The sequence below is a fragment of the Panthera uncia genome, unplaced genomic scaffold (assembly GCF_023721935.1).
Source record: "Panthera uncia isolate 11264 unplaced genomic scaffold, Puncia_PCG_1.0 HiC_scaffold_1449, whole genome shotgun sequence".
NCBI classification, from domain to species: Eukaryota; Metazoa; Chordata; class Mammalia; order Carnivora; family Felidae; genus Panthera; species Panthera uncia.
The window spans coordinates 49,009-73,305 of NW_026058084.1; the positions used below are offsets into that span (position 1 = coordinate 49,009).

The 24,297-nt window shown below is 41.5% G+C and overlaps 1 protein-coding gene across 1 annotated transcript in view; it reads left to right on the forward strand.

The window, feature by feature from the left end:
- LOC125917066 (serine-protein kinase ATM-like) overlaps positions 1-24,190 on the forward strand; it is a gene marked incomplete at its 5' end in the record, with an annotated part of 72,948 nt that extends 48,758 nt beyond the window's left edge. The window contains 11 exons of the mRNA XM_049623325.1: positions 2,738-2,879; positions 6,143-6,319; positions 8,262-8,439; positions 10,950-11,037; positions 12,726-12,881; positions 16,283-16,370; positions 18,975-19,063; positions 19,163-19,265; positions 19,966-20,114; positions 21,738-21,842; positions 23,060-24,190. Of these exons, the coding sequence (XP_049479282.1) occupies positions 2,738-2,879; positions 6,143-6,319; positions 8,262-8,439; positions 10,950-11,037; positions 12,726-12,881; positions 16,283-16,370; positions 18,975-19,063; positions 19,163-19,265; positions 19,966-20,114; positions 21,738-21,842; positions 23,060-23,258 (1,474 nt within the window). The remainder of the gene's footprint in view (positions 1-2,737; positions 2,880-6,142; positions 6,320-8,261; positions 8,440-10,949; positions 11,038-12,725; positions 12,882-16,282; positions 16,371-18,974; positions 19,064-19,162; positions 19,266-19,965; positions 20,115-21,737; positions 21,843-23,059) is intronic.
- Between the last annotated feature and the right edge of the window lie 107 nt (positions 24,191-24,297).

Below are 24,297 nucleotides of genomic sequence, written 5' to 3' on the forward strand. Positions count from 1 at the left end.
ATAGAATTGCCAAAGAGGATGCTTGGGGCCCTTGTCAAGATCACAGGTGCTGCTCTCCTCTCATTTAGAGAATTATGATCCTTTTCCAGTAAGTCCTGGAGCAGAAGCTTCCTAACTCCAACAGTCTTCAGCTTAGACAGAGTTTTCTTTTGCCCATTTATTCATTATGCGAAACAAAAGTGCCACACATATTATCCTGACTACTGCTTTGGTGGCTATGAATTCACTTGGGCTTTCTTTCTGCACACCCCTGCCCCATTTATGTATCTGTTTATTTTTGGTCTATGTGAGCACCTCCGTTTTGGGGAGGGTGGGTTCAGAGGAGTTTTGCCCACCACCAGACACCCTTCTAAGGTAATAAGGTGTCTTACCTGTGTTTGCCTGCAACTGGCCCACCTCTGAGAGAATAAATAGCTGGCAGTAATGTCTACGTGACATGTTTTCATTGTTCATTTAATGGGCATGTGTCTTTCTCTTTTCTTGTTACAATAAAAATGCTGACAGCATTTCTTTCTCAACATTTTATTTTAAAAATTTTCAAGCCTACAGAAAAGTTGAAAGAATTTTACAGCAAATACCCGTATACTCACCACCTAGATTCTACCCTTACTGTTTCACTGCTGTCTCTGCTTCATCACCTCAAGCCATCCTTCTATCCACTTAGTAATCCATCTCATTAGTCAAACTGTATTTCAAAGTGTATATGGCATAGTCGTTGAAGATGTTTCCACAGAAAATTGGCAGGCAGCATTCACTACATGGTAATTTGGAGTTGGCTCTTCTGAAAAGGGTGGGCAAAGATATTTAATGTGACTTAAACTGTAAACCATAAGGAACCTCTTTGTGTAAGAGGAAACAAATCATGACGTTTGAGGGCCTCCGGTCTACCAAGGGAATGTTGACCAGAGGATTCTCCCAAGAGCTGGTCCTGGAAGGCTTGTGTGAGCAAGTGTCATCCCGCTGATCACTGATGGGTGTGAGCGGGAATGAAGTGTAGGTGATAAGGGATGAAACATTCCAGACTGGGAGATAACTCCAGAGCGGGGATTAGCGTGCTGTGTCTGAGGAGCAGAAAGAAGACGATGGTATGTTTGAAATTAAAAAGGTAGGACTAATTCTGATTAAGAAATTTGGATTATATTTGAAACATACATGAAAGCCATAGAGTTTTGAGCAGAGTAGTGTCTGGATGCAGCCTACTGTTTCACTCTGGCTTGTATGTGGCAGATGGCTTGTGGAGGGGAAACGGGAAACCCAGTTATGGAGCAGCTGGGGTGGTCCAGAGGGGAAATGATGGTGATTCGGGTTAGGGTGGTGGGGACAGAGGGCAGGTGGAACATTACTGGAGCCAAGGTGTGTTTTTAACGGAGACCCGGCAGGACTTGCCTGTGAGTCGGGCGTGGAGCAGTGAGGGAGAGGGGATGAAAGGTGAGTCCAGGTTTAGGGTTTATGCTTCCACATCTTAAATTGAGAAACCCAGGAGGAACAAGCCTTTATTTCATAGCTCATCGCCAGTTTACAGGGTCAGGCTTTTGATGTTCTTGTCCACTTATATTTTCAGCTTTCTTGTATCACAGCCCTCCTTTTCCTAATATTTTGCAAAGCAAAAGGACTTTCAGGGTTTTATTACAGGTTTCAGATGCCTTACCTCATGATTCTCAACTAGGTTCTGGTCAGAGTACGTGTGTACTTACTGTTTGTTTAAAGTTGTTGCAGACTTGGGGCGCCTGGGTGCCTTTGTCAGCTAAATGTTCAGCTTTGGCTCAGGTCACGATCTCATGGTTCGTGAGTTCGGGCCCCGCATCGGGCTCTGTGCTGACAGCTCAGAGCCTGGAGCCTGCTTCAGATTCTGTGTCTCCCTCTTTCTCTGCCCCTCCTCTGCTCACACACACACTCACTCCCTCTCAAAAATAAATAAACATTACAAGAAAATAAATAAAATTGTTCCAGACAATAATTTTATCATTTGAGGGAAAAGCTATTCTTTTTTGCCCAAATTATTTATATCTTTTAGATAAAGCACTATCAAAGTATTGTTTTCTCAGGTGAATTTGTATTCTGTGGTTCTCATTGCCCATATTTATTAGCCATTGTTATTTCCAAGTATTTCTTTTCCTGAGTACTTTTAATTTGTAGCAGTCATAATGTAAACTTTATTGTAGTCATTGAAGGGAATTGCTGCAGTGATTAATAAGTCAGGCTTACTGAAGGAATATTAAAAATTCACTGATAATTTTGGCTTTGATGCTGTAGAATTTTGTAGGTGTAAACTTTCCTTGTGTTAAAACTGCCTAACACAGTTGGCTTTTACAGTTTACAGTTGAACAACACAGAATTGAACTCTGCGGATCTACTTCTATGTGGATTTCTTTTGATAAACACAGCCCAGTACTCTAAATATATTTTCTCTTCCTTATGATTTTCTTAAAAACAGCTTTTTCCTAGCTTGCTTCTTTGTAGAAATACAGTATATAACACAGAACATATAAAATATATGTTAATTGACTGTTTATGTTATCAGTAAGGCTTCTGGTCAATAGCAGGTTGTTAGTGGTTAAGTGTTGGGGGAGTCAAGATTTTTATGCAAATTTTCGACTGTGGAGGGATCAGCACTCCTAACTCCTGTATTATTCAAGGGCCAGCTGTAATGTAAATTTACTTAAATTTTTTATTCGAGGTTGATTCATGACCATAGTTGATATACTTTATAGGCATTTGAATTATGTATGTTTTTCAGTGTCAAAGTGCGATCAGCTGCTGTTACCTGTTTGAAAAGCATCTTAGCCACAAAGACTGGACATACTTTCTGGGAGATTTATAAGACGACAACTGATCCCATGCTGATCTATCTACAGCCTTTTAGAACATCGAGAAAAAAGGTCTGTCAAATAGTGAATGTTTATTGAATACACACTGTCTAGAACAGTTGTATGTGCTGTGAGATATGACTGTCAAGTTTCTTAAGTAGCATTATACTAACGTTTAACCTTTCTCATAAGTAATTCCAACTGTACTTCTTGAATCCAGGGGATTTGTTTTTAATTTTAGCAGTGTGGAATAGTTGAGAGATAGAAAGCTCAACTTCAGATTGATGCAGGGGATAGGAGGAGTTCTTAGTGATCGGCCTTTTTTCTTAGGAGTAGAAAACCCTTACGTTGATCCCTCGAAAGCCCTTGGTGTTGGGTGTGGTGTGTAGTGTAGGTATTGTGCCACAAGCAACAGTTTATTCCCGAAGGAAGTTAAAATAGCACCGTCCTTCGGGATAGAAGGAACATACTTAAACATCATAAAAGCCATATATGAAAGGCCCACAGCTAATATCATCCTCACTAGGGAAAAACTTCCCCCTCTCTCCCTGGGAGAGCTTTCCTCCTGAGATCAGGAACACGACAGGGATGTCCACTCTCACCACTCTTGTTTAACGTAGTGTTGGAAGCCCTAGCATCCTCAGTCAGACAACAAAATGAAATAAAAGGCATCCAAACTGGTAAAGAAGAAGTCCAACTTTCACTTTTCACAAATGACATGATTCTCTACATGGAAAACCCAACAGACTCCACCAAAAGTCTGCTACAACTGATACATTAATTCAGCAAAGTTACAGGGTACAAAATCAATGTACAGAAATTGGTTGCATTTTTATACACCAATAATGAAGCAACGGAAAGAGAAATAAAGAAACGGATCCCATTTACAATTGCACCAAGAACCATAAAATATCTAGGAATAAATCTAACCAAAGATGTAAAAGACCTGTATGCTGAAAACCATAGAAAGGTTATGAAGGAAATTGAAGAAGACACAAATGGAAAAATATTCCACGCTTCTGGATTGGAAGAATAAATATTGTTAAAATGTCAATACTATTCAAAGCAATCTACACATTCAGTGTAATCCCAATCAAAATTGCATCAGCATTCTTCTCAAAGCTAGAAGACACAATCCTAAAATTTGTATGGAGCCCACAAAAGTCCCCAAATAGCCAAAGTAATACTGAAGAAGAAAACCAAAGCAGGAGGCGTCACAATCCCAGACTTCAGCCTTTACTACAAAGCTGTAATCATCAAGACAGCATGGTATTGGCACAAAAACAGACACATAGACCAGTGGAATAGAATAGAGAACCCAGAACTGGACCCATAAATGTATGCCCAACAAATCTTTGGCAAAGCAAGAAAGAATATCCAATGACAAAAAGACAGTCTTTTTAACAAATGGTGCTGGGAGAACTGGACAGCAACATGCAGAAGAATGAAACTAGACCACTTTCTTACACCATTCACAAAAATAAACTCAAAATGGATGAAGGACCTGAATGGGAGACAGAAAACCATCAAAACCCTAGAGGAGAAAACAGACAACAACCTCTTTGACCTCAGCTGCAGCAATTTCTTACTCAACACATCTCTCCACTTGCAAGGGAATTAAAAGTGAAAATGAACTATTGGGACCTCATGAAGATAAAAAGCTGCACTGCAAAGGAAACAATCAACAAAACTAAAAGGCAACCATGGAATGGGAAAAGATATTTGCAAATGACATATCAGACAAAGGGGTAGTATCCAAAATCTATAAAAAGCTCACCAAACTCCACACCCGAAAAACAAATAACCCAGTGAAGAAATGGGCAGAAGACATGAATAGACGCTTTTCTAAAGAAGACATCCAAATGACCAACAGACACATGAAAAGATGCTCAACGTCATTCATCTTCAGGGAAATATAAAAGCCACACTGAGATACCACCTCACACCAGTCAGAGTGGCTAAAATGAACAAATGAGGAGACTATAGATGCTGGTGAGGATGTGGAGAAACGGGAACCCTCTTGCACTGTTGGTGGGAATGCAAACTGGTGCAGCCGCTCTGGAAAACAGTGTGGAGGTTCCTCAAAAAATTGAAAATAGAACTACCCTACGACCCAGGAATAGCACTGCTAGGAATTTACCCAAGGGATACAGGAGTGCTGACGCATAGGGGCACTTGTACCCCAATGTTTATAGCAGCACTTTCAACAATAGCCAAATTATGGAAAGAGCCCAAATGTCCATCACCTGATGAGTGGATAAAGAAGAAGTGGTTTATATGTACAATGGAATACTACTTGGCAATGAGAAAGAGTGAAATCTGGCCATTTGCAGCAACGTGGATGGAACTGGAGGGTATTATGCTAAGGGAAATAAGTCAGTCAGAGAAAAGACAGAAACCATGTTTTCACTCTTAAGTGGATCCTGAGAAACTTAACAGAAGACCATGGGGGAGGGAAGGGGAAAAAAATTACAGAGAGGGAGGAAGGCAAACCATGAAAGACTCTTAAATACTGAGAACAAAGTAAGGGCAGATGTGGGGTGGGGGAGAGGGGAAAGTGGGTGATGGTCATTGAGGAGGGCACCTGTTGGGATGAGCACTGAGTGTTGTATGGAAACCAATTTGACAATAAATTACATAGTAAAAAAAAAAAAAAAAACACCATCTGTAGTGAAATCTAAGATGACCTATAGATTTCTCCTTTGTCCACGGTAATAACCATTGCAAGGTTCTGAAAGTAAATACATAAGAACTCTTCCTTCTCTTTAGTCTAAACTTTCCTCTTTAGTATTTTCTTTTCATAAAGCACCTGGGAAATACACAGTAGAATTTTCACCAAATTAACTTGAGGACATATACCCATTATTGTAATAGTCTTTTTAATAGATCATCAATACAGTTTCGGTCTCAGTGAAATTACTGGTAATATAAAGTATTAATAAAACCAGTCATCTAAGCTATAAAACACTGTAGTTTTAACATTTTGAGAACTGACTTAATCTTGAAATCAGTTCTGTGTGGTGGACCCTGACTGGTTCTGTCCACAAGACAGGTGCTGCAGAGAGTTTGTGATTCATATAACACACTAGTGAGCTGAGGTTCGAACTCATGCATCCTGCTGTGTAGACCAGTAACTTTTTGGCATACCACTCTGCCATTCATGTAAACATAAATGTATTTTAATTTTAAAATGTACCCATTGCTTCCAGATTTTGTTTTAACTGTAGTTTGGTTTGGAAACAGATTCGTTTATGTCTGGATATTTGTTCTGCATAAGAAAGATAGAATGTATTTCTAATTGCCTTACTTACATGTGTTGACTGTTTTCTTTCTAGTTTTTAGAAGTACCCAGACTGGACAAAGAAAGTCCTTTAGAAGGCCTGGATGATACGAGCCTGTGGACTCCTCAAAGTGGAAATCATGACAGTTGGATAAAGAGGCTAACTTGTGCATTTTTGGATAGTGGAGGCACAAAGAGTGAAATTCTTCAATTATTAAAGCCAATGTGTGAAGTAAGATTAGTTAGTCTGACTTAATTACTCCCTTCCTACCTTTGCTGTTTTTATTTGAGCCTTCTCTTAATAGCTTTCTTGGCTGGTCACGTCCCGTTCGGCTTCTGTGTACACGATTCTGGTCTGCAGATCTGTGGTACTCGCATCATCTCCGTGGAGCGTCACCTCCATGGAGCAGTGCCTGCGCTCGGCCTTTGGGAACCCATTGCACGGGCGTGTTTAAATATTTAGCTATAACTTTGTGCGATCGGTTTCTGCTGTGGGCTAGCTACCTCCTAGATGAGCTCTAAAGGGTGCCACTAACGATAGTTAAGATACGGATGGTTGTAAATTATTTATATGAACCAAAAGTCTCCTGCTTTGTTGTTAGTTTACTTTTTTTTTTTAAGGTGTTTGTGATTCTCTTTCCCTGGTATATACTTTCTTGAGTGAGAAAAAGAACTAGGGTAGCAGTTAGCATTGCTCTTTTATTTTTGAAGGTACAGTACAGTTTATTTCAATAGAGGGTAAAGGTACATACCCAATTAAACACCAACTTTGTGTGCTTTTATCAAGTGTGCCAAACAGTACAATATCATGATGCTCTAAGGCTTCAAAAGCTGCATGATTCAATAGCAGTGTGAAAACAGAGTATCTGACTAGTTCAGACATCTGCCAGTTCAAAGTACTGATAGAGAAATGAGTATTTGGGTAAAGTGCCCTGATTGAAAGCAATTTAAAAAACGGTCCTTACTTCTACAGAAAAATTGTTGGCAGTGAATAAATTCTCACACTCTCTGCATTACTACGTAGCATTTGTGCTAAGTCAGCATGGTGATAACCCTGGACACACACACACATCGCATTTCCCATTAGTGAACATATCTGAGATTTTTTATAAAGTCCTGACTTTGGGTCACAAGATAAAATATTCCAAATATACATAGAGACAACACCCCAGCTCCAAATTCCTTAAATTCTTTATTTCTAAAACTGCCATTTTGATTTGTCTTTAGTCTAAAAGGAAAAGATAAAGTGTGCATTTGGTACACATTTGTTTTGTGTGTGTAGTATGTGATGAGTAATGAAGAGAGTGCCTTGACAAACATAAGGTTGTATGCTGTTTCAGTGTACCACGGGTATTAAAGTACTTATCTATACCTTGGAGTAGATCACAAACAAGTACCCACATCATATACCCATAAATTGGAGTTTATTAAAATAATAAACATTTTAACATGACTGTTGTAGCTTTTCACTGAGTGTAGAAAATGTACAGACATCAGCTTTCCAGCTTTTTTCTTTAACTTCAATCCCCATTTTCCTTTATAACAAATTAGAAAGCTGCTTTATTTTTTCTAATTTTTTTAATGTTGATTTATTTATTTATTTTAATTTTTTTTTTTTAACATTTATTTATTTTTGAGACAGAGAGAGACAGAGCGTGAACAGGGGAGGGGCAGAGAGAGAGGGAGACACAGAATCTGAAACAGGCTCCAGGCTCTGAGCTGTCAGCAAAGAGCCCAATGTGGGGCTCGAACTCACGAACCATGAAATCATGGCCTGAGCCAAAGTCGGACACTTAACCGACTGAGCTATCCAGGTGCCCTGAAAGCTGCTTGTTATTAGTAACACTTGTCAACAGTGAAATTTTATTTGCTGTAGTGACCTAATAATTTCACTTGTAAGCAGTATCCTGTTTCATTGCATGCAGGTGGCCCAGGTCGGAAATGAACAGTTGTCATGTAATTGACACATATGTTTGACATAGATACTCTAGATTAGTTTGATTTGTTTAAGCACTGCCTGAAAATGTATTTTGATTGTGTTTTAGAGGTACGTTGAGTTCATGGCAGATTGATCTTTTTTTTTTTTTTTAAGTCTAATATGCCAGTAATGGATGAAAATTTTAAGTACATTATTTTCACTCAAACTCTTGATTTGATATGCTTGTATATTTTAGGTGAAAACTGACTTTTGTCAGACTGTGCTTCCATACTTGATTCATGATATTTTACTCCAAGATACAAATGAATCATGGAGAACTCTGCTGTCTACACACATTCAGGGATTTTTCACTAACTGTTTCAGACACTCCTCACAAACGAGCCGATCCACAACCCCTGCAAATTTGGATTCAGGTATTCTGTTCAATTTCTAGCATTTATACTTTAAGTTCTCAGTTCTAGAGAAAGGTGGATTTGTTTGAATCCCTTCAGGATGCTTTATTGGCTTAATTCCATAGCATCTAAATACTATTTCCTCATCTGTAGAATGGAGATGAAGGTTGTAGCCAGTTTTCAATGAGATGACATATAAAGCACCTGGGATAACACTTGATGCACAGTACTCCCTCAGGAAGTTGTGGCTCTTAATAAGGGAGCAACTAACTGAGCATTCGGTGTGTGTCAGGCACTAGGCTTGGCACGGACCTTAGCCACACAGAGAAGACGCCCTACAGTCTAGCAGTGGAAAAAGCAGGCTAATAAATGCAAGCAAATGTTAGGAGTACCATGTTGGAAAGATGATGAAATGTTCATGCTAAAGCTCTGGCCCCGACTCATTTGTTTGAAAACAACCCTTTTTATTACCAAATATTTATTGTGGAAAATAGAAATGAGCAGAAATTAAAAAACTAAGTTGCCCATAATTCCATGATCAAGGATAACAACCATTCACATGTGGTACGTATCCTTGGGGTTTTTGCAAACAAAAATTAGATTATACTTCATTTGCTCACATAACCTCCTTTCTTTTCATGCTTTATAATAAGTATTTCCCATGGTAGAGCTTATAGTGGGAGAAATTCCACCGGGAACAGGAGCACTGTATTATGGGGGGTATATAATATATATATATATATATATATATATATATATATATATACACACACACACACACACATAATATATATATATATGTGCATAGTTGAGGGCTTTTTCTGGGTCAGGTTTTCAAACCTAAGATTAAATAAAGGCAAAACGAATCACAAATCTGTAATGGTAACTTACTGTCTTTAACATGTGTCATTAATGTATTTTATGTGCAAACACAAAACCAGGTGCAAATTCACTTGGTGTACTGGACACCAGTGCAGTTCTAAGAGAAGGACCGATGTACGTTCTGTTTTGCTGCAACTGACTTGCTCTTCCCAGTCTTGATACAGTTCTAGTCACTTTGGCAGAAGCTGTGACTTGTCCCACTCGTTTCCCTCTTTACTGCTAAAACCTTTGACACGACTGAGGTGTCACTTAGGCTTATGTTTCACGTAGTTCTTCGTTGATAGCAATTACACCCTTACCATGTGAAATAATCTAACTATAAACGTAGACCTGGAAGCTCACTCTGTGGTCTGAGTAGGTTATACATTGTCATGTAAATGACCCAAAACATGCTTACATGAATTTTCTTCAGGTTATTGGAATGAAATTCATGAAATAATTCTCGTAGAGACTTTGCAAACTAAACTGTGTCTCCTGTCCTTAACTTGGGAAATATGGTGTAAGTGATTCAATTACCAGTAAGCGTTTAAACTTTAAATATTAAAATAATTTAGAGTTCTGTTGAAGACGATTTTATTACCAACTTTAATGTAATCATTGCTTGTGATGACCTGGCAGTTCCTTATCATGAACATGATAATTGTTTTCATATTTATCCTATATACATACATGTGTATATATGTATATGTGTCCTATCACCATTCGTTGGTAGAAATCTGCCCATTTTATTTTATCTCTGTGTAAAGTGCCAGTATCTGTGACCATAAATGACAATTTAAATTTCACCTGTAGAATTCTGTTGTTTACAAGGAAAGCAAATACACATTTCCATCAGATCTGATGTCTGTAAGTCTCCCTGACCTCACTTGACTGTGTCCCGTGCACCTTGGACTCACTTCTCCAGAGTAAACTTGCCATCTTCCTCCTATCCCCTCCCCTCGGCCTCTCCGACCATGCACCTCGTCAGTGAAGGGCACCCACTTAGACCTCTCTCATGTTCACCCGACTGCCAGGTCCTGCCACTTCTGTGTTATAAATCCTGCTAGTCCCTCTGTGTCTGCCCCCAGCATCCTTGCTGCTGTCAGCACAACTGAAATTCTTACAGTGAGTTCCTGTTGCAGCCGCCGTAGGTGGTTGTTTCTCTTGCCTGGGACACTGTCTGCCACTCTTCCATCGGATACCCCTTTCTCTGTGAGCCTTTCCTTGTTTAGATTAGGTTCCATCCTTTGTGCCTGTCCACTCTCCACTTCCCTGTCACATCCTCATCACACAGAGGTGAGACTCTCAGGCAAAAGCCAGTGACTTCTGTGTGCACAGAAACAGTCTCTCTTATTCAGAGTTGTATCCCAACTGCCCAGTACATAAAAGATCCTCGGTAAGTATTTACTGAGCCAGTGAATTAGCCCCCTTCAGAAATAAAATATAAATTGTAATTAAATTCTCAGTTTCATTAATAAGCACAGTTTCTTGTAAAAGAGTAAGAAATGCCATTAAGTTCTTATCGATTCATACTTATTAAGAACCAGTTTTATGCCAGGTGACTGCCCACCAGAAGCTTAGAGTGTAGAGGGAGACAGACGCACGCCCAGAAGGAAGGATGCCCTTAAGCAAGTCTGCCCAGACTAAGGGGAGCTGTCTTTCTTTGTCAGACTCAGAGCACTTTTTCCGATGCTGTGTGGATAAAAAGTCGCAGAGGACCATGCTTGCTGTTGTGGACTACATGAGGAGACAAAGGAGGTAATGGAGTGAACATGGCTTTTGGGGTTTGGGGACTTAGAAGGGTCACTTGTTACTGCCGGCTGCATTGTCACGTTCTCTGAGGTGGTGCTCTTTCCAAGGTGCTGTAAGTACTTTGTGTGATGCTTCTATCTTCTTGAAATAACCCATATTCAGGTGGCACTTTGGTTAAATCAGGCCTGCAGCTTGGATAGGTAGGAAGTGGCGTCTTCTGTGCGTGTATGCTGGTGGCGGCAGTGGTTGACGAAGGGCGGGAAGGAGAGTAGGGGAGGAGTGCAAAATCCCTAAATGCCTTTACGTTTTCAAATGAATTCCTCTTTGTCCCCCGCATACCATCCCACACCGCTCTTAGAAATGTTAGGGTTTCAGTATGTTTCCAATTAGAAAGTTACCGATACGCTATATTGTCGCGTAGAGATCCTTTCCTGAGAAAGCCCATAAAAAGCTGTAGCTGTAGCCAGAAGCATGTTATTTCTTGGGGCTGGGAGTCCGTTTCACCTCTGAATCGTTCAATGCAGATTCGTCATCAAGGTAGAGTGGTGTTGACATTCCAGTCCTTGGAAGAGATAAACATTCTTCACATTTAGTTTTCATTCTAAATAGGCCGTAGGGAAGATTCCTTGAGAGAATATGAACAGAACAAAGGAGTGTAAAGGACCTCAATTTATGTCCGATTCTGGTGCTTAGAAGCTTTGTGATCTCTGAACTTCAGGTTCCTCAGCCACAGGGTTTGTTTTTTGGTGGTTTTGTTTTTTATTTTAGAGAGAGAGCACGTGCAAGTGGGGGAGGGGCACAGGTGGGGAGAGAGAGGGCAAGTGGGAGCAGGGGAGGAGCAGAGAGAGAGGGAGAGAGAAAATCCCAAGCAGGCTCCCCGTTCAACCGACTGAGCCACCCAGGTGCCCCTCCGTAGCTACAGTTAAGCGTCAGCTCTGTGACAGGCGCTGTATTCATCAGCCTGATACGTGTTATTTAATCATTGCAAATTCCGTGGAAGATGGCTCTTGTTCCCCGGTTTTACAAATGAGAAAATTAAACCTTCAGAATCGAAGTTGTTGAAGGTGATATATCTTGTAGTGGGTGGTCCAACCGGACTTGAACCAGGCCATATGCTGGCCTAAAACCAGTGTTGTTACCCACTACCTTGTCGCATTTCATTTATAATGCTGGTTTTAAAAGAGATAGATGATTGCTTCCGATTGTGACCCACTGTTACTCCCAGAAGGTTTTTATTAAGTAACTTAGGCGAAAAAACAAAGAGAAAATGGACTGCATTAGGAAAAACATGTACTTGTGTTTTGAAGAAACAGTATTTCCATTAAATTGGCCACTTTTTAAAAAAGATTTTTGTAGGTGTTATTGGGTATTCTGTGCAGCCTACCCTTAGCCTGGAGTCCATAGACCCCTTGATGGAAGGTAGGTGTGAACCCCAAATTTGTATGAGCTCAGATGATCCGTAGCTTTCCTCAGATTCCGTATGGGGTTTGTGATCCGAAAGGGGTCAGATAGGGCTCTTCAGCCGTAGTATGTTAACATGTTTACAGCTGTATGTTGGGGACATGCGGTTTTTGGCTATTTGAATCTAATTTTCTTTTTAACGCTTGCTACCATCGTGTTCTATATCAGCATACTCTTCTTTTGATATTGAAGTTAAAGAAATGGACATGACTTGATGTTAAGTTTTTCCTTAGACCTTCCTTAGGAACCGTTTTTGATGATGCTTTCTGGCTGGAGTTGAATTACCTGGAGGTTGCTAAGGTGGCTCAGTCTTGTGCTGCTCACTTTACAGCATTGCTCTACGCAGAAATTTATGCAGATAAGAAAAGCACAGATGACCAGGAGAAAAGGTAATGGAATTTAGACACTTGGCTTTTAAAATCAGTGTTGACATTGTTTCAGTAAAGGTATGTATTTTATTTTGCTCCCATTCCCCCATTTAAAAGACATTTTAGATAGAAGTTTTCTATTAAAGTGAAATAATATTTTAAAAGATATAAATAATTCTGCTCTGAAATAAAACAGATGTTTATTCCTTAAGAATTGTATAAATTCTAGATAGCAAACTCCTTATTCATCTCTCTGTTCCCCATAGCGGTAGCATTGGGAATTTAATAGAAGTGATCAATAAATAGTTTTCAGATGATTGAGTGATTGCTTGATTTTAGTGAAATTACTTTTACCACTAATCCCCCAGCTTGTTCAAGGTCCATTTTCCTTGTTTATTATAAAGTAATGTACTGATTTCTTTCTGTGACTCAATTACTTTCATTACTTTGCTATCTACCTGTATTTCTACCAACTTAATTAACTTTTCCTCTGAGTTAGAATTCTAATAGGAGTTGAATAGGTGTTGTCCTAGATCTTAGTGAAAAACAAGAAAGCAAGGAGGTTAAAGAGTAGAGAATGCACACTGTATTATCCCAGCTGCACTCGTGAGATCTTACTCATTTGAAGTAGCCTAGTGTTGGGGCGCCTGGGTGGCGCAGTCGGTTAAGCGTCCGACTTCAGCCAGGTCACGATCTCGCGGTCCGTGAGTTCGAGCCCCGCGTCAGGCTCTGGGCTGATGGCTCGGAGCCCGGAGCCTGTTTCCGATTCTGTGTCTCCCTCTCTCTCTGCCCCTCCCCCGTTCATGCTCTGTCTCTCTCTCTCTCCCAAAAATAAATAAAAAACGTTGAAAAAAAAAAAAATTGAAGTAGCCTAGTGTTTATTTTTCTTCTTAGCCTCATTCTCCCACCACAGAATCACTGCTATTACAGAATTGCAATGGCAAAGATACAATATGTTGCTATATTTCTCATGCTTGCTACTTAATGATTTCTACCTTGGACTGTCCTTAAGCTGGAAACAGTGTGATTTTTAGACTGTGGAAAACCAGGAGCCAGAATTCAGATCCTCGTCCAAACATAAATAAATGAGTTACTTGGACTGATTTCTTAAGTCTTTGGTTTGGTATTTAGTTTCTCCTTTTCAAATGAAAACAAAAATCTATGATATGTAGATACTATGTATAATATGTAATTGGTTCATCATCACTATAGACTGTATGAAGACAGTTATGTTCGTTAAATATCAGTAAGAAATGGATCATTGCCCATTCTTAGAGACTTAACATTTGAGTCAGGGTCTACATACTTGGCAGTAGTAATTATGATCTGAATGTGTTTCAGTATCTTGGTTTCATTGTGTATTTCCTTCTAATTAGTATTTCTTCTAATTGGGAGTGAATACACTTGTCTAGTAGTATAATGTTCATTTATTTTTGAGAGACCGAGCATGAGTGGGGGAGGGGCTGAGAGGGAGAGGGAGGCACAGAATCCGAAGCAGGCTCCGGGCTCTGAGCCGTCAGCACACAGCCTGACATGGGGCTCCAACTCAACAACTGCGAGATCATGACCTGAGCCGAAGTCGGACGCTTAACAGACTGAGCCACCCAGGCACCACTCGTCTATGAGTGTAAATAAAATCACCTTAATTTGTAGATAGGTGATGGGATAGATTTTGGCAAACTTTTGCAGAATTGTTTAACGAGCAGGAGGCCCGGATTTTGATTTGGTTAACTTTAGGAACAAGTCCTTGACAGAGAAGGCTTGCAATTTGCTTTAACAGTTTGGTTTTGATTTTTGATTTTTTCCCCAAGTGCCTGATGGGACAGGAAGGGCAGACAGAGGGATGAGCTTGACGGAGGGTAGGGAACGCTGGTTTTCTTCAGTGACTCAGTCAGGTACCATAAAGTTTTGTTTGTTAACTTGCTCCTGAGAACATACGAGATTTCAAAGCTAGTGTCCATAATTTTTCAGAAAGAAGTGTAAAACTCCCTCAAACAGATTTAGACCAAAGGTGTTCATTCGCGACCTCGGTTATGTGAGTGTCACTGGTACTTGAGGCAGCGTCTGCCAGGTCCTGGCGGCTCTGTTTTTCCTGGATCAATTACAGCCTTAGACGGACAAAGTTACAACCTCTAGTACTGTCTCCCCTGCTCTCCAAATTTCTCCTCTGAAAACTGTCTTCTGCATGACCTGCCAATAAGGAAAATAGATGTAATAGCTACACATAAATTGGATGTTGTCGCTACTCTTCTGTCAGGCAGCAGTCTCCTCTGTCCCATCCCTCTGTCTTCCCTCCGGGAGGTGAACGTGAGCTCGTGTTTTGTGTTCATTCTTATAGGTGCTGTTTTTATCCTAGGAGTATGAATACATAAATATAGTTTAGTTTTCCTCATTTTTGAGCTTCATGACAAATTATGTGTGTGCTTTTCTAGAACTTGTTTTTCCATTCGGTATCTTTGTAAGATTTATCTATGTCGTGTGTTGCTGTGGTCAGTACTTTGTCACTGCCACTGCGTGTCCCAGCGGGGGGCGGTGCACCACGATTCGTTTCCTCCTTCCCCGGTTCAGGATCTGTGTCTAAGGGGAAAACTACTGGGCTGCAGGGGATGCAGAAGTTCAGCCTTGTCAAGATAGTGCCAGATTGTTTCTGAAAGTGGTCACAGCCATTTGCATACTTGTCAGAAATGGAGTTGTGGGAGTGGATCCGTAGAAAGCCTTACATTTGAAGGAGGGAGCCAAACAGGAATCAACTGATAGGTAATAACAGAGGCACTCCCACTTAGGTTACTATTGATTTTATACATGGGATAATTATTGTCACCAACTTTATAGCTGACATGACTTGGGAGTTGAAATTAACTGATGGGACCGAATATCGTGTATGTACGTGCAGGGCTGAAAGCTGAGGCCTTGGGGTACCCAGATCTCTGTCTTCTTCCTGTCACTTAGTGGTTTTATAACCTTGGGTGGGTGGATCCCACCCATGCCCCTCTTTGTGAACACTTAGTATTATCACACTTCCTAATTTTTACCGATTTATCGCTTGTTATGTGGTGTCTCGGTGTGGTCTTGTGTGCCCGTGATTATTAATGAGGTTGAACTTCGGGTAAAACCCCTGACAGAACATTATAAATTGGAGAGCATTTATTTTTAAACAGGCCTGGCCCTATAAATAAGCGCAGTTTGACTTATGGCCTTCCTGTCTATGAGATTGTCATTAATATTTGATAATCATGAGAAGAATTAATATTCACAAATTTTTTCCATTCTAGGTGTGAGTCATATTACATTTTAAAGTATGAATGGTTCATTATGTTTTATCTGTGATCTTGGTTAGTTTTTCTCATTCAAGGCTATAGTGTGTGTTAGTAAGCTTCACAATAGTATATTTTCATTAAAAGATGTGCTCTTGTGACAAACAGAAGCCTTATGTTTGAAGAAGCAAGCCAAAATACAACGATTTCTAGTTTGAGTGAAAAAAGTAAAGAAGAAACTGGAATAAGTTTACAGGTAAATATTACAGAGACCTTATTATTTGTGATACTATTTATTTTGTATTATTATTTTATTATAGAGATGCTAGAGACGTCATTTGATTTTCAGACTGACGTTACTGTTTGGGCTGAGTGTCCTGTACGTAAGCTCACGGTTTGAACGTTAGGCCTCGGGGTGGACAGAGTTGAGTTCTGATCCTGGCCCTGCTGCTTGTAAAATCTTGTGCAGATCACTCCCCCTTTCCAACCTTGAGTTCCTTTATCTGACACTTGGAAGTAAAACCACCTATCTCATACAGATTTTTCTGCCACAGTAGCCTGTTTTTTTTCTTTATAGAATTTAACATTTGTAATCATATATTCATTTGTTTACTTGTTTACTGTATGTCACATCGCAGGGCCGATTCCTTCTATAAATTTTTTTTAATGTTTATGTATTTAGAGAAAGAGAGAGAATCCCAAACAGGCTCCATACCGTCAGTGCAGAGCCCAACATAGGGCTCGATCCCATGAACTATGAGGTCGTGACCTGAGCTGAAACAAAGAGTTGGACACTTAACCGACTGAGCCCCCCAGGAACCCCTTCTATAAATCTCTTCATGCCTACTCCTAAGTTGGCCATTCTCGCTGAATTTCTTTGGTCGGCTCAGTCCTCTGAAATGACCGTTTCTACCTCTCCACTTGGTCTCTTCCCTTTTGCTTGTAGCTTGCCTCCTGCTTCTCGAAGAAAACCGGGGAGGTAGAGACGAAGTCCCAGCACATCTCCCCATCAAACACGAAATCCCCCTGCATCGCTCAGTGTAACCTTTCCTGTTGTTAAAGTGGAGAAACACTTTCTCCTTCTAGTCAACACAGTCCTTCCTGTGCTTCGTTGTTTATGAGTTCTTTCTCAGAGCAGTTACTCTTCACTGTGCTCTGCTCCCTCTGGAGGTGTCCAGATGTTGTCACACTTCTGTTCAAGTCATTCCCCTGCAGGGGCGCGTGGCTGGCTCAGTTGGTAGAGCTCGTGACTGTTGATCTCAGGGTCATGGGATCAGGCCCCACTTTGGGCATGGAGCCTACTTAAAAATAAAGTCATTTCCGGGGTGCCTGGTTGGCTCAATTGGTTAAGCGTCCGACTTCGGCAGGTCATGATCTCGCAATCTGTGGGTTCAAGCCCTGCGTCGGGTTCTCTGCTGACAGCTCAGAGCCTGGAGCCTGCTTTGGATTCTGTGTCTCCCTGTCTGCCCCTGTCCAGCTCACTCTCTGTCTCTCTCTGTCTCTGTCTCTCTCTCTCTCTCTCTCAAAAATAAATAAATATTAAAAAAAATAAAAATAAGTCATTTCTCTCTTCTGTCACCCTTTCTGGCCTCTTTTTCCTTAACAGCTGGACTTGTGAAAGACTAACCTCCTCCCAGAAGCAGCACTTGCTCGTGGGCCCTGTGAACTTTGTGTTACTAGCGTGGGGGTCGCCTTCCTTTCAGCATCTTCTCTGATGTTTCACTAACCCTTAGCACCGTCAGCCTCTCCTGGCATCTTGTATGTTCTCTACTGTTGATCCCATTCTCCTTTCTCTTTTCCATTTGTGCTTTTTGATAGTTTTACCCTCTTTTGCTGATTTTTTGCAGTATTTTCTGTGCTAGGCTACTGCGCTAAGCTGGGTACTGAACATTCCAGCACCAAGGGCTCAATTTCACGTTCATGAATAGAAACAGTTTAATTAGAATTCAAACTGCAGGGGCGCCTGGGAGGCTCAGTCGGTTGAGTGTCCGACTTCAGCTCAGGTCATGTTCTTACAGTTCGTGGGTTTGAGCCCTGCGTTGGGCTCTGTGTTGATGGCTCAGAGCCTGGAGCCTGCTTTGGATTCTGTCTCCCCCTCTCTCTCTGCCCCTCCCCAACTCACACTTGTGCTATCAAGAATAAATAAACAGTAACAAAAAAAAAAGAATTAGAATTACAGACTTATGCCAGTATCCATGAAGTTGTATTTAGTAAATATTTCCCAGAGCAAGCACCATTAAGCAGTAAAATTGCTTGATTGGTTTTCTGTGCAGAGGTTTCTAGTTTTTCCAATCTTCTGTTGTCTTTCTGTTTTCATTTTTATTTTACTGAGATGGTTTTAAACAGAATCCATTGTGTGTACATTTTACAACAAAGATTGGAGTCATCAGGCTGCTTCTTTATCCTTGCTGTGTTTTACCAATTGTAACATAATTCAGTTTTGAGTTTTCTTTGAAAGAAAAGTTCATGACCTTTATTTTTACTACATTCAGTTTCCAAGAGTCAGACTTTGCAGATGTCATTTTCCTGTGTCCATTTTTAGCTGTTGATAGGATTCTTTGTTTTTATTTAAATGATTACTTATGCATGTGTTTGAAAGCCTGATAAATTGGGGTTGATTTCTTATTTAATGCATGAAATTGTGATCAGTTCTTTTCAGGGAGCCATTCTGTTGTCTGGGATCTGTTTGTTGTGTTGCCGATTCACATCTTTGGTCTACATTTCCATATCACTATCTTTTACATTTATGAGAATAATGTGTAGTTGGGAGACATGTTGGTAATGATACAATTTCCAGTTTGTTGAATTCATAAAGTGGTATTTTTCCCATCTCCAATTTTTGTTGCTGCCCCGTTTTTAGGATCTGCTCTTAGAAATCTATAGAAGTATCGGAGAGCCAGATAGCCTGTACGGCTGTGGTGGGGGGAAGATGCTCCAGCCCCTTACCAGGTAAAACCCGTGCTTCTGGATGGCGGGATGGTAATTCTGTCTGTGAAGGAGCCACACGCAGGTAGAACTCAGAGGTACCTTGGAAATCTGTAATTACAGGCTGCGAACGTACGAGCATGAAGCCATGTGGGGGAAAGCCCTGGTGACATATGACCTTGAGTCGGCAATCTCCTCATCCACCCGCCAGGCAGGAATCATCCAGGTGAGTTCTCTTCTGCTCTGGTGAAGTCCCGTGTCGCGTGAGGGGATTTCAGTACATGGGTGGCGTCTTCAGCCGGCCACGTAAACTCTGGACACAGGCATTGGGGTCAAAACCCAGAGGGTCGCTGACCTGAAAGATGGTGTGGGTTTGTTGATCACAGTCTTGTTAGCCAGCAGAAGACATTTCTCGCCAGCACGCAGCGTGGCAGGTCGTGGATTACGTCCTTTCCCTGGAAAGCCTCACGTAAACTCTTGCTCGTAGTCTGTATGTCAGGTGGTCCGGAGGCTGTCATCTGTGCTGCTGGCTGGCGCCCCTTAGTCGGGCTTCAGTCTCTGTCTTTATGTTTCGGGGAGAGCAAAGGAAATGGTACTTGGGGATTTTCAGTGATGGTGTTGTGAAAGTTACTTCTCATGTTTTGTTGTTTTTTAATGTTTATTTTTGAGAGAGAGAGAGAGAGAGCAAGCATGGGAGGGGGCAGAGAGAGAGGGAGACAGAGGATCTGAAGCAGGCTCCTGAGGGTGGAGAGTTCAGTGCGGGGCTTGAACTCACAAGCCATGAGATCATGACCTGAGCTGAAGCTGGTTGCTGAACCGACTGAGCCCCCCAGGCGCCCCTACTTTTCATGTTTGGCCGTTATTTTTTCGCTAGTTTTGTTATCTTTGACTACTTTTTTTTTTTTTTTTTTTTAACTCCTGCTTAGGCCCTGCAGAATTTGGGACTCTGCCATATCCTTTCCGTCTATTTAAAAGGATTAGACCTTGAAAATAAAGAGTGGTGTGCAGAGCTGCAGGAGCTCTGTTACCAAGCAGCGTGGAGGAATATGCAGTGGGACCACTGTGTTTCTGCCAAGTAAGAGCTTGGACATTTTCTTCTGGTTGTAACCGATGAGCTGTTTTTATTCTTTTTTAAGTTTATATATTTATTTTGAGTGAGAGAAAGGGAAAGAGAGAGCGTGCATAAGCAGGGGAGGGGGAGAGAGACAAGGAAAAGGAGAGAGAATCCTAAGCAGGCTTCGTGCTGACGGTACAGAGCCTGACGCAGGGCTCGAACTCATGAACCGTGAGACTGTGACCTGACTCAAAATCAGGAGTCAGATGCTTAACGGACTGAGCCGCCCAGGCACCCCTATAACGAACTGTTTTTAAACTTACTCTGTGAGCATAACAAGAGTTGGGGGGTTTCTCGTGTTTTGTACATGCTGCAGGCTATAGAGATGCCCGAGTGGCTTAAACATGACAGCAGTAAGCAGTTCACAGGGCATCCCTCCCCCCCCCCCCCCCCCCCCCCCCCCCCACCCCCCGGCCTGCTGCCAGACATACTTGAAAATAGAAATGTAAAATGTATTTTCTCCTGAGAATCTTCTCATTGATTGTTTATGAACCCAAAGAGAAGTATAGCCTTTCCGCTTCCCGGTCCCCGCGGTCAGGTAGCACCGTCGTGGCTGGACAGCACTCCTAAGACTGCTTATCTTTAGCGATGGGATATTTTCTTTCATGAAAAAATACTGCTAATCCCGGAACATGGGAAGATACCGTTTGTAGCCCTGTATGTAACATCACCATTTGCTCCGAATGGAAAGCCAAACACCTGATCTTAGAAAAGATTTCTCATTTATGTAAAAAGTCTTTTGATGACATAGGCACCAAAAAACGAAACCATATTAATTGTATGTTTAATTGCCTTCACAGAAAAAAATTTCGTCAATTGGAGTGTCTTTCAGATTTCAGACTGTTAGATTGCTGTATGATTAGAGAGATACGCTTTCATATTTTTATAGCATTTACTCTTGCTTCCTCTCTAAGTCACCGTATACTGTTCCCGCTGCCTGCTGTATTTCAGGCACGTGGGCTTTCTCTGTGTTCTTCCTGCACACCAGGCTGTTGGTACGTAAAGGCCTTGAATGTATCTGCTGCCTGTTGCCCCTGTTGCCCCGGGTGTGGCTTCTCGTCATGCAGATTCTAGTAGGACAGTGTCATGTCTCAGACATTCCCTGACCATCCATCTCAAGTTGCCACCCGGTCCTTCTCTTTTGTTACCGTTTTAATTCTCTGCACGTTCCTTGTCAGCGTCTGGCTTATTTATTGTCCATCTTCTCTGAACCACAACATGAACTCCATGGGAATGGCGACCTTATCTGACCTGTCCAGTCATGGACCCCCTTCCCCCCGCTCTGCCCCGGCTTTGGAGCCTGGTGCCCCCTGGCACATAGTCGGTGTTTGCTGAATAAGTGAGAATTAGAACCAGGCACAAGAGCTGAGAAATACACTTTTTTCTGCTTGAATAATTTAAATGATCCACAAGATTCTTTGTATTTCTTGCCAGAATTTCTAGAAATGCATTCTTTGAAATGGAGACGCCTTAATTTTAGTTGTCAAATTTTGTTTTTTTGGTGCAATTATATTGTATATACCTGTACATTTTAAGACTTTTTGTTTTTAAATATATTTTTTCTCTATGTTTTAATTATCTCAGTAAAGGAATGGAGGGAACCAGTTACCATGAATCCGTGTACAATGCTCTACAGTCTCTGAGAGATAGAGAATTCTCCACATTTTATGAAAGTCTCAAATATGCCAGGTATTGTAAAAAGAGTTACTGTATTTTAACATTTAGTGTCATGGCTGCTTTTCTGAAAACTTGATGAGTAATTTCAGCATGCGGATTTGCACTGCTGAAGGGTAAGGACTTGGTGGCTTTGGTCAGGTTGTGTCTTCGTCATTCCCACCCTCTTGTCAGGCAACACCTTCGCTGTGGAATAAATCATGCCAGTCACTGTTGGGATTCAAACAGTGCAGAAGGGGGAGGCGAAATCCTGTAACAATTTTGTAGCTTATGTACATCTGAGAAGTAAGTGCTCAGATGAGTTTTATCTTCTGCAGGAATGTTTTTAATAGGAACTGTGGGTGTTTTCTGTATCTTGGAAGGGCATTCTCTGTGTTTCAGCAGTTTTATATGAGAGAATTCTCTATTCGTATTTGTCACACAAATACGTGTGTGTCACACACTCTATAATAGTACCTTTTTATTTTTTGTTTTAGATGGAGGAGCTTGCTCATGTTAGGTGCTTACATAAATTGTTACATTCTTTTTTTCTGATAAGATCTTTTTACTTGTTCATGTGGTTCAAATCTGTTCTTTCCTTAAAAAAAAAAAAATTCCCTTTGGGACCAGATCAGCTCTTTATGTACAGCCCTCGAGAACGAGATTCCCACCCCTCTGTCCCATTCCTGGGCCTCTGTGTCTCAAGAGTTGTAACCTCACCTCTGTTGGTAGTTGTATGGCATTTACCTCTTAGCACTGGTGTTCTTTTTGTTAAGTGCTGACTGTGGTTAGTACTTACCAATACTTAGGCTTGTTATGAGGTGCAATGAGGTAATACACCAGAAGGTACTTAACTATAACAGGTTAAACACAGGTAACATACTATTTATTTAACAGTAGTTAGTGACCTGTTAAATCCTGTATTTGGTTACAAAAATATTTGCTGCTATTTTGGTGCTTATTATGTGCTGGCCATTTTGTTAGGCTCTTTCTATGTGTATTCTCTATGTTCAGAAGAATTCTGAAAGCGAAGAAACCTAGGTGCAGGGGAGTGCAGGTTAGACAGCCTGCGGCTTAGGGCCGGGTTGCAGTACAGGTCCGTGCGAGGATGGTGTTTCTGCCGCAGGATGCTGGGGCCTCCACGGCATGAGGTCAACAGCACAGCCAGCAAAGCAACTCTGTATCCACAGATTCGAACTTTGATCTTTCTGCAAGCCTCTTCGTGTCCCAAGCGTCTTGTCTTTTGCCCCCAGGCTGAGAGAAGTGGAGGAGCTGTGTAGGGGCAGCCTCGAGTCCGTGTACTCGCTCTACCCCACCCTCGGCAGGCTGCAGGCCATTGGAGAGCTCGAAAACATCGGGGAGCTTTTCTCCAGGTATGTGGTTCCTGCGATGCTGTGCCTCTCCCCTGAGGGCAGGTCTGCTGTGTGCAGTGAGCCCTGCCCAGAGAACTAAGACAGAGGGTGAGCCTTGACCGGAGGACTGAGACAGGAGGTGAGCGCTGACCAGGGAACTGAGACGGGAGGTGAGCGCTGACCGCTGAAACATTTTCAAAAATATTTACTGTAAAAATTCCGGTTTTTAAAATTTAGCATCATTGTGCTGATTCACAGCTTTCCCCCTTCCTACCCCAGGTAAAATTGCTTTTCCATGGTTTTTTTCGCCATAGCACGTGATCGGCCATTCTGTCTTCAGCACTGTGTTGGCATTGGTGTTGTTTTAGGTCTATGCTGCCATGCTGTACTAGAAGCATACTTTTTTTTTTTTTAATGAATATAATTTATTGTCAAATTGGCTTACATACAACACCCAGTGCTCATCCCAATAAGTGCCCTCCTCAGTGCCCATCACCCATTTTCCCTCTCTCCTACCCCCCCATCCACCCTTAGTTTCTTCTCTGTATTTAGTAGTCTCTTGTGGTTTGCCTCCCTCCCTCTCTGTTTGTACCTATTTTATATTTTCCCCTTCCCTTCCCCCATGGTCTGTTCAGTTTCTCAAGATCCCCATATGAGTGAAAACATGATAATCTATCCTTCTCTGACTGATGTATTTCACTCAGCATAATACCTTCCATTTCCATCCACGTTGCTGCAAATGGCATGATTTCATTCTTTCTTATTGCCAAGGAGTATTCCTTGTATATATAAACCACATCCTCTTTATCCATTCTTCAGTTGATGGACACTTAGGCTCTTTCTGTAGTTTGGCTATTGTTGAAAGTGCTGCTATAAACATTGGGGTCCAAGTGCCCCTATGCATCAGCACTCCTGTATCCCTCGGGTAAACTCCTAGCAGTGCTACTGCTGGATCATAGGGTAGATCTATTTTTAATTTTTTCCGGAACCTCCACACAGTTTTCCAGAGCGGCTGCACCAGTTTGCATTCCCATCAACAGTGCAAGAGGGTTCCCGTTTCTCCACATCCTTGCCAGAATCTATAGTCTCCTAACTTGTTCATTTTAGCCACTCTGACCAGTGTGAGGTGGTATCCCAGT